The sequence below is a fragment of the Pinus tabuliformis genome, chromosome Q (genome assembly GCF_031772625.1).
Source record: "Pinus tabuliformis cultivar Carrire ecotype Pingquan chromosome Q, CPIR1, whole genome shotgun sequence".
Classification (NCBI taxonomy): domain Eukaryota; kingdom Viridiplantae; phylum Streptophyta; class Pinopsida; order Pinales; family Pinaceae; genus Pinus; species Pinus tabuliformis.
In genome coordinates, this window is record NC_142296.1 from 1330803231 (window position 1) to 1330818025 (window position 14795).

Below are 14795 nucleotides of genomic sequence, written 5' to 3' on the forward strand. Positions count from 1 at the left end.
AGTCACTAGTTCAATTCCCTACCCTGATCGGGGTGATATATTGGACATGTTGAAAATGTAGTCTTGTCAAGCTTACGAAAAAAAAAAAAAAAAAATCTATATGCCACAAAGTGTCATAATAGTATAAACATCAAATCTCAATATTTATGAAAAAGAGTACACATCTAATATTTATGAAAATTTCATTATTTATGTAAATTTCGTTTTTGACTTTTAATTAATATGTAACTTTTGAAAATAATTTACAAAGTTTACTTAAATTTTTGAAATTTTTTAACAATCACATTTTTATTTTATGATATTCTTTTTTTTTTGCATATATATATATATATATGAATGATATATTTTAGATGTGAAATTACTTTTTATATAGATTAACTTTTATATGTAATATTAACAGATATAATCTATTTAATATAAGAAAATATCTAAAATTATTATATCACTACTTAAATAAAATATTCCTAATTTATAATGGGAAATCTTTAACACAAATATTTTATGGATGTTTGAGTGAAGTTAGAGGGGACTGAGCTCTGCAACTTGATCGAGTTTTGACATTGGCGCCAAGTTTTGCATTAGGGTTCCATGGCGGGACGCACAGGAGGGAGCCCTGCTCCCTCCTACGGTCAAGCAGTCACAGAGGGAGGCAAGGAAGCAGGAGGAAAGTATTTCAAAAAACTGTTGTAAAAGACTTCAGAAGCAAGAGGCAAGAAACAGTGGGAAGAAACGAAATCCAGAATCAAGAAGGAAAGCAACAGGAAATAAGTAAAGACAAGGAGAAGAGAGGTAGCAGCAAGAAAATGCCTCCCATGAAAACTACGGGACTCTGCAAACCCAAATCAAGCATCATCCCCCAGGTCATATTGAGTGATCTGGCGATTCAAGTGCACAGGGACCACATGAAAGAACATGCGATCATTTGCAAGTTCATGGGGTTATGGCCAACAAAGAGGGCATTATACATCTGGATCAGGAGTCATTGGAAGCCAAAGGGAGAAATACATTTACATCTGGGTTCCAAGGGCTTCTTCACGGTGGTGTTTGCGAGCCTAGAGGACAAAGATAGAGTATTTGAAGGGGGGCCTTACTTCTATGCTGCGGCAGGACTCTACATGCAGCCATGGACGATGAATTTTGTTTTGGAACGTGAAACATTTACATCAGTACCGGTTTGGATCAGACTATACTCACTACCCCTGGACTACTGGCAACCAGAATCCTTGAAAACCATAGGCAACAAGCTGGGGCATTTTCTGAAGATATCAGAGGCAACTCTAAAAGGTAAATATACCTCCTTCACCTGTATATGTGTGGAAATGGATCTATCTGGAGCTCTTCCGGAAGCAATAATTTTAGAGGTATATGATGAAGAATGGGTGCAAACGGTGGACTATGAGCACATACCATTCAGATGCCGCAAATGTCATGAACACAGCCACCTATTCAGAGACTGCCCAACAATCAATCTGGAAGGCAATGGGAAAACCTCTGCAGATAGAGATCATGAGGGTTTTACCAAGGTTGGGGGCAAAGGGAAAGGGGGTAAACGATCACACAAAAAGACTAGTGAAGACAGACAAACGAAACACAATAGTTTCAAAATCCTAGAGGAAGTGGAGGAGAGCGTGGAGACAGTCCAGGACACGGAGAACGCACTTAAGGAGCAAGACATGGAAGCTGAAATGGAGGACATCCCAGCAAATAACCAGCAGACGGAGGAAATGCAAAGCAGCATGGAGATCAGTAAGGACCAGGAGATGACTCCAAGTGAGGCAGGAACAGAGGACCAAGAACTACAGGAGATTCTAGACAGGGAAAATCTAGATCTAGAACATTTTCTGGAACAAGGAAAGAATAAAGGAGTGGAATCATTACCAAAAGAAGACTATGATCGAGTCCAACAACTTTATTTATGGAGGGCACAATCGAAGGGAACCGGTCTCAAAAGAAACCATGAAAGCCAGGAGCAAAGTGGGGTCAGAATGATGGAGAACCCACAGACACAATCTCCAAAGAACCCAGGGAGGAAAAGAGGAAGAAAAAGACAGAATGAACTGCTAAATGAATGTGGGAAACTACTGATTAACTCAGGTAAGATGAAAGATCTTACCAGCTATTCCTTTACCAACCTTTCTTAATGAAGCTCACAACCTGGAATATTAGAGGTTTAGGTAGTAGAAGGAAATAGAGGAATCTAAGTAATAGAATAAAAGAAGAAAAACCAGACATGGTCTTTATTCAGGAAACCAAATGCTCAATGGAAAAGATAAGAGAAATTCACAATAAGTGGTTAATCAAGTATGAGTATTTAGAAGTTAAATCCAATAACTCTGCAGGTGGGATTCTCACGCTGTGGGATCCACAGAAATTTGGAATCTTGGATGCTGAAGCATCCAGGAACTATCTTTCTTTGGTGTGTAGTCCTTTAGGTGACAAAGTGACTTACATGATAACAAATGTTTATGGACCCCAACAACAAGCAGATAAACTCAAGCTTCTTGCCTCCCTGGAAGGTCTCAGAGCACGACATCCTAATATTCCTTGGATAGTTGCAGGTGATTTCAATATGATAAAATCTCTTTCAGAAAAAAAAGGAGGCACTAGACAGCTAGGCAGAGATTCTGAAGCTTTCCAGGATTTCATTATGAACATGGGACTAGCAGATACAGAGACAATAAATGGAACCTTCACCTGGAACAACAGAAGGGGAGGGGCATCCCAAGTGGCGTCAAAACTTGATAGATTTATTGTTTTTGAGGAGCTCCTCCTAACAGGACCAGCCATCACAGCGTCCATTCTGCCCTTTGGAGGTTCGGATCATTGGCCAGTTCAGCTAGAAGCTACCTTTATGGGCACTCCGAGAAATAGGCCTTTCAGATTCGAAAATGCCTGGCTCTCGCACCCCAATTTTACCAGCAACATTGACAAATGGTGGAAGGAGGATTTGAACATTCAGGGTACTAAGATGTACATGCTTCAGCAAAGACTGAAATACCTTAAATTCAAACTCAAGAATTGGGACAAAGAGGAATTTGGAGATATCATCAAGGCCAAAATTGAAACTGAGCAAAAACTCGACGAAGTCAATTAGATTAATATCTTAGAGGGCTTCAATGAGGAAAGGCAAAAACTAACTAACACTTTGCAGGAAGAATGGGAGGATTATTGCCAACAAGAGGAAACTTTTTGGAGACAGAAATCCAGGATTCAAGGGATTAAAGAGGGAGAAAGAAATACCAAGTTCTTCCACAAATCCACTATGGCTCACAGGGTGCTTAATAGAATCACAAAAATTAAGGATTCTCAGGGTATTGAACTGGTCTCTCATAAGGATATGGAATCGAACCTAGTTCAACACTTTTCTAACATTGCAAAGGAGCCTGTGGAGGATAGACATAGGTACATTGCTCAGTTCACACAGTACATTCCCAAGTTGGTCATGAGAGAGGACAACCATAATCGCAACCGACCGGTATCGAAAGAGGAGGTCAGTGAGGTGATCAAGGAAATGCAAAGTGGAAAAGCAACAAGACTGGATGGTTTCAATGTGGATTTCTTCAAAGCCTACTGGAATACAGTCAAACAAGATATCCTTGAGGTTGTGGAAGACTCAACAAGAAATAAAAAGATTCTGAAAGCACTTAATGCTTTCTTCATAGCTTTAATCCCCAAAAAGGAAAATGCTATGACTCCGGATGGATTCAGGCCCATAGCCTTATGTAATGTGGTGTATAAAATCATCTCTAAAGTGATAGCCAATAGACTCAAGCCCCTGCTGCCTACCCTCATCTCGAAAGAGCAAACATGCTATGTGGAGGGAAGACAAATTCTCAACAACATCATCTAAGCATTTGAGGTGGTACACTCACTCAAAAGCAACAAGCAAGTAGGGATGATAATTTAGTTGGACCTTGCAAAAGCCTATGATAAACTCAGTTGGTCTTATATAAGAGCTATTCTTAAAGCCTATGGATTTGACCAAAACTGGATAAGATGGGTTATGGCACTAGTCACCACGACTAGCTTTTCCATTCTGCTCAATGGAGCTCCTTCAAAAACTTTCACACCTTCCAGAGGGCTCAGGCAAGGAGATCCGCTCTCACCTTTCCTCTTTGTCCTCATGATGGAAGGGCTAGGCAGGGCAATCAAAATGGCAAATGCTGAAGGTCAAATTCAGGGGATCAGGCTCACCCTGGACGGAGAGGCTAACACTCATCAACAATTTGTGGATGATACAACGTTGCAGGGCATATCTACAGTTAGAGGCAAGGGCAATCAAAGAAATCTTTGACAACTTTGCTATGGCCGCAGGTACAGAGGTAAGCCAAAGCAAGTCCAAAGTTTTTTTCTTTAACACTAATATTGCTATACAAAGAAACATTACCAGGATTCTTGGTTTTCAAAGGGAACAACTGCCTTCCAAATATCTTGGCATTCCTCTTACTAATAACCCTCTAAGCAAGAAAATATGGGAACCTATTTTGAATAAACTTCAGGACAAAATCAATAAATGGACATACAAAGCTCTAAACTTAGCAGGGCGACTTGTGCTCACTCAGGCGGTATTGCAGGCCATTCCCATCTTCATGTTTGCAGCTATCCCTGCTCCTCAAGGTATCAAGCAGTAGATAAGGAACATTCAAAGGGACTTTCTGTGGGGCAGAGGGGAAGAAAATAAAAAGTGGCCTTTAGTTGCCTGGGACAAGCTCTGCAAGCCTAAAAGCCATGGTGGCTTGGGGTTGCATGATCCGGAGACTCTTAGCAAAGCTTTGGGAGCTAAACTGTGGTGGCAATGGATTAAGGAGCCAAATGCCCCATGGGCCAAGATTTGGAAACAAAAGTACGCCAAATACTGGCAGGAAAAGGATCACATCAGAATGTCAGGACAAATTAGGGGTTCACACAGCTGGAACCTTGCTTGGGAGAACAAAAGCACTGTTCAACAACACTACTTCTGGGAAATCCGAGCAAGGGACCGAGCTCATTTCTGGGAGGATAGTTGGCAACAGGAACCCATCTTAAACAGGAATGACTGGGCAGCTCTCAAGAGAGACACAGACAACAAAGATCTCTTCTTGGTACAAGATTTCTGGGACCAGGGAAGTAATAATGGAAAATGGAGAAAGTGGAAGGATCTAAATTACAGTAATGAAAGTCCTTTGAAGGATATGGCTGATGCTCTCACCATGGACTTAGAGCAGAGACGGATTCTGGTCTCTTCCTCTCTCGACCAATTAATATGGGGGAAGAATAATGAAGGAAACTTTAACCTCAAAGAGGCAAAAAAGGCAATAACAGGTTTCAACTTTGTTAATACTGATATAGTCTGGAAGAAGCTTTGGCAAACCTCTCACTGGATGAAAATAAAGCTATTTATCTGGTTAGTGTACCAAAGAAAGATACTAACTTGGGAAAACCTCCTTAAGAAAGGCTTCATAGGACCTTCCAAATGTCACCTCTGTGGCTCACATGAGGAAACGATTGAGCACCTGCTCAACCTCTGCCCTTTTTCTGCCAGGGTATGGAACTGGGTGGCCTCAAGCTTCTGACAAACCGACAAGGACAATCTCAGTATCTCCAACACTTTGAAAAACTGGAGGAATAACTTCTCAGAGAATGAAATCATCAACAAAGCTTGGATGCTAGTTCCAGGCTTTGTCATTTGGAATGTTTGGAAAGAACGCAATAGGAGAATCTTCAGAAACAAAGCCAGCGGGCCACAACACATAATCAATCAGATCATGAACTAGCTCAAAGAAACGGTCAAAAGCTTGTTAAGGTCAATTCCCACTAACCCTCCTCTGCCTCACGAGGAGATCATTCTTCTCAATTTGGGTCTACAATCCATAATTCCTCAAGGAACTCGTAAGGAAGTAAGAACAATAAGCTCAGGGGCTAGCAGTTGGTAGCCCCCTCCACAGGGCTTCCTCAAAGTAAACATTGATGGAGCTTCTAAGGGTAATCCAGGGGAAGTGGGCTTTGGGGGGTCTATGTGAGATCAACAAGGGCATATAAAATTTATCTTCCATGGCCACTTGGAAAAGGGCACCAATAACATGGCTGAACTTTTGGCCTTGGAACAATGCTTGGAGATCATGGTGGAAGCTAATCTACAAAATGTTATAATTGAAGCAGATTCAGAACTGACCATCAGAGCAGCCAAGAGGATTCACAATGGAACTTCGCCAGATAAAGTGTCGAAGCACTGGAAGCTTATGCATATTTTTCATTGCATACATTCTCATCTGCAAACTCTTAAAACGATAAGATTTGTTCATGTCAGATGGAAGGCAAACATGCTTGCGGATCAGTTGGCCAATGAAGGGGTGGTCAATAAGAATAGGGATTCTCGGCATGCTTGGGAATAGGTACCTGTAGGTAAACTGAGAGAAGAGTGTCTATGCCTGGCAACCAATGATTGGGATCTGTGGTTGAACAGAACTGACCAAAGGGAGTTAGGAGACAGGGATGAGAATGGCATAACATAATTCGTCTACGTCTATGGCAACTTTCCACAATGATGTTTACTTTCAGATGAATGACGAAGATCATGAGATGGACACAGACACAGATCGGGCTGTCTGTGTGATTTTGGCTCAACGGCTCTCTGTTGGCGACTATAGACAGAAGGCTCAGAAAGACTGGTGGAATGGGCTGGACAGTCCGTGTTTGGCCAATGAGCGGACTGTTTTCTCTGCGAAACCATTGACTCAAAACCATAAATGGTTTATCGCGTGGGACTCAGATGGTATTCGCTATTTTGGCAAATGTGCGCGATTCCACTCAGAGGACACCACGTGGCAACGCGAAGCGAGTGAAAATTGTGCTCATCGTGTGATTAACACCCGAGCTTCTAGGCAGTGCGATATCCTCGCTGGCCATTGGATTGGGACATTGGTTTCGACGGCTGGGATTGGTCGGGCTGTTTGTCTCAGGGTCACGGACCTAATTTGGCCTTGTGGACCCATTCTAGAGTTGCTTTCAGGTCTAGGTGCTGGGGATAATGGGCTCCACTATGGGTCCCACTGTGGGCCCCTAACTTACCGCGATACCGCGAACACAAAACCCAAAAACCACAAGTGGTATATCGTGCGGGGCATGGGTGGTATCAGGTTTTGGGGCAGATGCATGCGATTCCATTCAGGGGTAACACGTGGCATGGAGAGGTGAGAGAAAACCACTCTCATCGCATGGTTAACCTCCTTGCTTCTTGTCTGCACGATATCCATGCTGGCCATTGGATCGGTACTCTGTTTTTGATGGCTCGGATGGATCAGGGCTTGTTGCTTGTTGGCTGATGGGTCGGGGCTTTTTACTCATAGGCGTGGTATGGTTCCTGCCGGTTGCCTGAGGGTTTCGCACCCGTTTTGTTAAGTGACCTCTTGTATTGTTGCAGGTGGGTTAGTTTATGGAATGCTCTATGCACCTTGTCTTGACTAGTAAGGTTGTTGTTTGCTTTAATTCTTGGTTTTGTCGCCCCTGCTGTCTGGGGCTCTTTGTAAATTATGTAATTTGCCCAGATTAATAGAAGGTTTGTCTCTTACTTATAAAAGAAAATGCGAAATCTTTAACACAATATTACTACTAGGACTCTAATACTATTGCAACAACTATACAAAATCCAACAAACACATTTGCGATATTCTATCACTTCCTATATCAATGTAGAGATATTTTTGAAAATGCAATCTAAGTTCTTCCTCTAAAGTCTTGCTACATTTGAGTCCATTCCTATGTTAATACAACTTCTTTAGATAAATGATCAACATTTGAGTTGAATTATATAATAGATGATCAACATTTGAGTTGAATTATATATATATATCATCGAAACTGTTTTTTACCTTCATAAATTGATTTCTAATTGGAACTAATATTAGTCTCAATTTTACATTTATTGCTTATCTAATCTATTAATAACTTAAAGTCTCCCAATAAATATTTTTCTATTGTTTTTTTCAAACAAATATAAAATGCCTAAAACTTAACTATTCCTTTACTAGCAACATATTTCAAAATAATATAATGTATTGATAAGAAACCTAAATGTTGGAAAACGTAATTCCTACTTGTCTCAGTTGTGACTTTATATGTAAAGGAGTCTATGCCTATTCCTTAGGGTTGTTATATCTAGATGTTTCTAGATTGGTGTGTGGTTGAGATATTCTCTCAACGAGGTGATTATGTGTCCAAGATAATCTACCTATATTGAGACAACACTAAATGTATTTATATGTAACCTTATTTAATGTGAAGATACAATATAGTTTGCAGTATCAAATTTTATATTGGTTATCTAATCTATTAATAACCTAAAGTCTCCCATTAAATATTTTTCTATTGCTTTTTTAATACAAATGTAAAATGCCTAAAACTTAACTATTTCTTTACTAGCATCATATTTCAAAATAATATAATGTGTTGATAAGAAACCTAAATCCAAAAGTTGAAAAAGATCTAAACTATTATAATGTCGCTTACAAAATGTAAACTTGCAAATCACAAGTTTTAATAATTAAAAAGTTTTAAGATCTTTAAACATGAATATTAAGGGAATTTTTATTTTAGATATAACAATTTTTGCTATCAATTAATTTTTACATAAGATACAAATATTAAGCAACAATATTGCATATTATATTTATCAATTTATGTCTTAAGTTTATAAAATATTTATTTTATAAATTTTATTGTGAGTTTTATTTACAACTTATATTAAATGCTATATAAATAATTTTTTTTATAAATATAAAAAAAATATTCATATATAGTTATAAAAGGCAACTGCTAACAAGCCTGCCATAGGGCATTAAATGCCTGGGGAAATGCAGGCTGGATAGCGCGCTAACACGCAAATTCCCATTTCTTATTTAGTGCCCAGTTTCTGAATTTGCGTGTTAGCGGGCTATCCAGCTTGCATCTCCTTGGGCATTTAATGCCCTATGGCAGGCTGGTTAGCCGGTGCCGTTATAAAAAAACTGGTTCAAAATAAATCATTTATTGTAATTATGACCATGATATTTAAGATTGATAAAGATGTTTTTGTCTTTTTATCAATAATTTTACCTTTTAAATTGATAAAAAATGTTTTTGTTTTTTCAGGTAAATGATATCTTATTACCAAAGTTAGTTTTACTTTATATACCATTTTAAATTTATTTTGTTTTTGTTTGGTTTATATACCATTTTTGAATGATAATTATTTTTCTAATTTTACTTACTATTTATATATAGCTTTATACTCTAATGCATGTTGCACTTTAGATATTTAACGTTTACCTTATTCTAGAAGTTTTCTAAATTAAAAAGAATTTATTTTTAATATATATATATATTTTAAATTTGTTTTAATGATAATTTTTTTAAATATATATTTTAAATTCTAAAATAAATGTAATTTAATTAGTGAAATGAGATTTGACATCACAACTTATATTCTGCATAAATAAAATGATTTTTGTCTTTACAAAATAAATAATTAAAATATAAATATTTTCATTTAATTAAAATACTATATTATAATATAAACATATTATTATGTAAAAATCACTTAAAATTAAAATAAATTCTTAATTATCTTATTATTAAATTATTTAAAATTAAGTATAATCCCAATTACTTTAATTATATTTTTAAGAAAATTAAAATTGACTTAAAATACCACTAGCATAATTAATTCACAATTTTATTGAGATACATTGCCTACTTAGCCTCTTCTAGTGAAATACACTACATCAAAGTTGCAAAGACTTTTCCTTCTTTGAGTTACAGTCCAAAAACATGTTAAATATGTTATTTCTGATTTAAAATAAAAATAAAAAATAAAAATTATGATGTGTAATTCTTATAAATAAAAAATACAAATATTGTATTTAGCAATATTATACAGTGGCTTAGATCAATTGGCATATCTCATCCTCGTGCGCATCCTCTCATTTTATAGAAAAAAAATAAAAAAGGAATGAACAGATCGTTGACGTTAACGTGTGACAATAGAGGCCTTGCATTTGTCAAAAACCAGGTGGTCGATTTCATTAACCTTGGTTACGCTGTTGGAACCGCAGTATATTATGGCAGGGTGGTCATAGATATCCGTCTAACCCTCGCTCAGCGGAAAGCGCTCGCCATGGCAATTCCACAGTGAAGAAGACCAGGTCAGGGAGCAATGGAGTCTGGGGCAGGAGGTTCAGTTGGGACTCGCGTGCCGTCTGCAAAGCCAGAGATGCTGCAGCAGCCACCGTATTCTAACAGTGATAATGATAATGATGTGGTGCGTGGAACTGCACCGGTCCCGTCTTCGAATCCCAATACTGTCTCGAAGTGGGAGCTGGACAAGGATTTTCTGTGCCCTATCTGCATGCAGACGATGAAGGATGCGTTCCTCACGGCTTGCGGCCACAGCTTCTGCTACATGTGCATCATGACGCATCTCAATAACAAGAGCAATTGCCCCTGCTGTAGCCTCTATCTCACAAACAATCAGCTCTTCCCCAATTTCTTGCTAAATAAGGTATTTAATATTAGTTCTTTTTATTAGATTCAGGATACTTTAGTCCTTATTTTTGAAGCTGGAAATGTTTGTCAAAGATGCAGAATTTAAAATCAAATTACTGATTGAGACTTTAGAAGTACAGGTAGTTAACAGCAATCTCTTTGTTAGATTGAGAACGTTCAAGTGCTTTTTTAAAGCTAGAAATGCTCGTTAAAAACGCAGAATTTAGATTCAAATTACTTATTGAAACCTTAGACATTCAGGCCCTGAAACGTGTGTTTGTTTCAGATTCTTGCAAAATTTTGTTTCAATTTTCATTTTTCTTCAGACTGGAAATCATCGCCAAACAAAGCTCGGAAGTTAATTGGAAACTGCGTGAAAATCGAAAATGCAGCAGACTTTAGTTGTCTTCGCTTACTATTTAAAGATTCATGCTGTTTTGCTATTTCTAGCTGGAAGCGACTGTTGATTGATGGAAAAAATCAGTTATAATTATGAGAACCTTTGACGTTGAAACCGCTGAAACTTGTGTTTTGGATTCTTGCAATTGTTTTTTGTTTTCATTTTGCCGTGTGAAGGTTGAAGACTGGAAATTATTATAAAACAATATCAAAATTTAACTGGAATTTGTTGCTAAAAACCGACAAATCCCGCATTTGTGTTTTCTGGTTTTCAGAAATGAAAATGTTGCCATTTTTTTTTTGGGGGGGGGGGGCAAGAAGACGCACAGAGAGAATAAGCGACAGAGGCACAAGGAGATGAGTTAATGTGGAACTTGTTAACCTCCTGAAAATACATATCTTATTTTGCATTTTTTGCCATGTTTTTCTCATCAGCACACAGGAAGCCCATGGAGCGCAGTGATTATTGCAGGTTTTGGGGGGAGACTTGGAGGCTATACACCTTGTTCTATCTTGCCAAAGAGTCCTTCCATTCATCATCCATGGGAACATTAAAGGTGTAGAGGTGGGAGGTGTTGTTGGTTTGGGGTTTTCTTTTGAAAGCATATTTCAGCATGAGGATCTATTTGGGAAAATCTGACATGTAGTTGGAAGCATGGCTACATGGCTAAGTTGCACGAAACGGGGAAACGGGGAAGCGACACGAAACGCGGAAGCGAAACGAAACGCGACCTCCCCGAATTTTGGAAACGGGGAAACGCGAATATATATAATAATATATATATATATATATATATATATATATATATATTAAAAACATTTAAAAATTATTAATATATATATGTGCAAGACTGCTGAATAGTGTGATGAGAGAATGAGAGGCACAGCTCTTTTATAACTTTAGAAACGCTTTCTAGAAGTGATTAGAAACCCTAAGCTAAACCCTAAACTAATAAAAAAAGTGTTTTTTTACAGGAAACGGGGCCCGTACGGCGTGGAAACGAGTTTCCGTCCGTACGGGCGCGTTTCCATCTCGGGAAACGCGCCCGTACGGACGGAAACTCGTTTCCACGCCGTACGGTACGGGGAAACCCGTTTCCGTTTCGTTTCCGTACGGAAACGGACCCCTGCCCAGCGTTTCCTGCTACTTAGCTACATGGCTTACATTACCTTTATTGCATCATTGATGGAGAACCTTCTTCCTAGGTTGAACTAGGGCCTAGGACAACATGGATGTAGGAGGTGAGCAAGAAGGGAGCCTTAGAAGAAGAAAGTCCTACCACAAGTTGGTTTGGAGGCTTTTTGAAGGAATATTTCAGATGAGGATATTAAAATTTCAGACAAGGTTCCATTTGGGTACATATGACATGAAGTTGGAATTATGTTTACATAGCTTACATTACCTTTGTTGTATCATTGACGAAGAACCTTGTTCCTAGGTTGAACCAAGGCCTAGGACCACATGGGAGGTGAGCAAGAAGGGAGCAGTAGAACATGAAATCCCTATCACAAAAAATGTCCAAGCCATGACTTATGGGGAGGTAAGGGTCAAACAAGGTCCAAAGGGGTAAACATCCTACCTAGTAGAAGGCTTGGATCATAACATGTGGCAAGGAAAGAGATTGAAGGAAAAACACTCTACCTTGAAGGAGGTCTAAGGTATGACATGTGGAATGGAGATAAGCTATAGGAGGAGCTTTTTGCTTACAATGAAGCCATGTGGTGCTAAAATTATTTGCATAGCAAAAATCGGTCACTTGATTAAGAGTGTTCAATTCCAAGGGTGAAAAGAATGATACTTCAGTTATTTAATTATGAACAATGTTGCGAACATCGGCATTGGGATAAGATCGTTAAAGGTCTGGAAAACCAAAAAATCATAAAAATCAGTAAATATTGGTAAAAATCGGCAAACATCGGGAAAATCAAGATACCATCAAAATATCGGTAAAACTCAACAAACATCAGCTAGGCCAAAAAATCATGATTTCGAGATAAAATCGGGATGTTATCGAGATGTTCGCAATATTGATCATGAATCCACCCTCTTAAAGAGGGATTTCCTCTTTGTGAGGGATCTAAAGTGTTCCAAAGGGTCTGCATGGGGGCATTACACATCATTGGATGTTGTTGTTCATATATTTGGAGGAATGACGCCAAGAAGAAGTTGACACATGCCAATTTTTTTTGACTAATTCAAATCTTGAAGGCAACTCTAAGAGGAGTGCTCTAACTTGAGGGTTTATAGCTCTCTTATTATTTCATTAATTATGGTTTGGTTTGAAAGATATAGATAGAGGGGAATTGTCATTTGTTAAAGGAATTCTACACCAAGCACTTAGTTGAAGATCTTTGAGGGGATTGGAGGAAAGATGATTTCAAGTGAGTTTTTCATATCTTTCTAATTGTCATGGTTGATTTGCTGATTGGAATTTACTTTTACAAATCGCTCATGTAATCTTTGAAGAAGGAAAATTTAAATACAACAAGAAGAGGTTAGGGTAGAGGTTTTACCTCCCTTATCTTTTGCTATAATTATTCTTCATTTTATGTTATTGTTGCTTTCTTTGCATATCGAGAGGCCCTTTCTTGTTCATGGTTGCATGCTATTACTTGGTTGTTTTGTATTTGTTGTGAGGTGCATCTTTGGAAGGGCTCTACTTCATTTTTTTGAATATGGAAGAAGATCCACGTGGTTAGAGCATATTGTTAATAGCTTAACTATTAGCCATGTCTTACAATCGTACTCAAACCCTATTGTTCGTTGGTCTTGACTCCATTTACCCATTTGGATATGCACAGGTCTTAATAAACTCCACCATCCATTTTATTCAAAGAAATCCAAGCAAAATTTTTTTCTAGGGTTTACCCCTTGTGCCAAAAAGGAACTAGCCTAGAGCAAGAAGTGTCGTTGAGATGACAATGAACAACCTTCCTTAAGTGCCCCTTGGGTTGCACTTGGTTAAGAGACTTTGTACTAGTTTGAGAAATAACAGAATTAAACCTGGATTCTAAACATACATGTCATTGTGTTACCCCTTAGTTTCACTTATAGAGTACCATATTTTTCGAGCATCTGAGCCCATCTCATGCATGTTTTGAGATTATGCCAATAGTAGAACTAAACTTGGATTCTAAACATACATGTCATTGTGTTACCCTTTAGTTTCACTTATAGAGTACCATATTTTTCAAGCATCTGAGCCTATTGCATGCATGTTTTGAGATGATGTCAAAGCCTAGGGTTTCGTCAGTCGCGCCATCATGATGATTGTATTATGTATCATGATTAACCAAAATTATGACTATTATATCTTATGTATTGTACTAGATCATGCTTAGCAATCTATGTAAAGTGTTTTTCTTATTTAGGTTTTTGTAGAGCGTTGTGGTTTGTCATGGCCCATCCTTTTAGTTCTCATTTCAAGATAGTCCTTACCCTTATGGCCCATACTAAGCACCTCTTGTAGGTTATTTATCACTAAGGTGGATGTGTGCAGGTGTTGAAGTGGATCTATTCACACACATGACTTAGGGAACCCCTAGGTTTCTTCACTTTACCCTTATGTAAAAGTGTTGCTAATGTTTTGTAAAGATTGTCATACCTAGAGAGCACATTTATTTTATGCCTATGCATGTTTATATTTGTTTATTTGTCACACTTTGGCCTAGGTGACTATTTCCTAGAAATCTGGGGACTCATGACATGTGTTTAGCACTTGAGATCATGTAGAACCACATCATGAGGGGTTTCTACATGTTCTTATCTAGAAAGACCTTAGGGTGTCAATTTTCACAATGCCCTAAACATTTGGGGGCTATTTTTCATGCACATGGACTGATCATGCCATGCCATGTCTGGTTCTATAAAGCGATCAACCACATCATCATTTTTGAAG

At 38.2% G+C, this 14795-nt stretch overlaps 1 protein-coding gene across 1 annotated transcript in view; it reads left to right on the forward strand.

Moving 5' to 3' along the window:
• The first annotated feature begins 10090 nt into the window (after positions 1-10090).
• COP1 (Transducin/WD40 repeat-like superfamily protein) overlaps positions 10091-14795 on the forward strand; it is a 105339-nt gene continuing 100634 nt past the window's right edge. The window contains 1 exon segment of the mRNA XM_089386245.1: positions 10091-10513. Coding sequence (XP_089242371.1) covers positions 10169-10513 — 345 coding nt within the window. The 5' untranslated portion in view covers positions 10091-10168.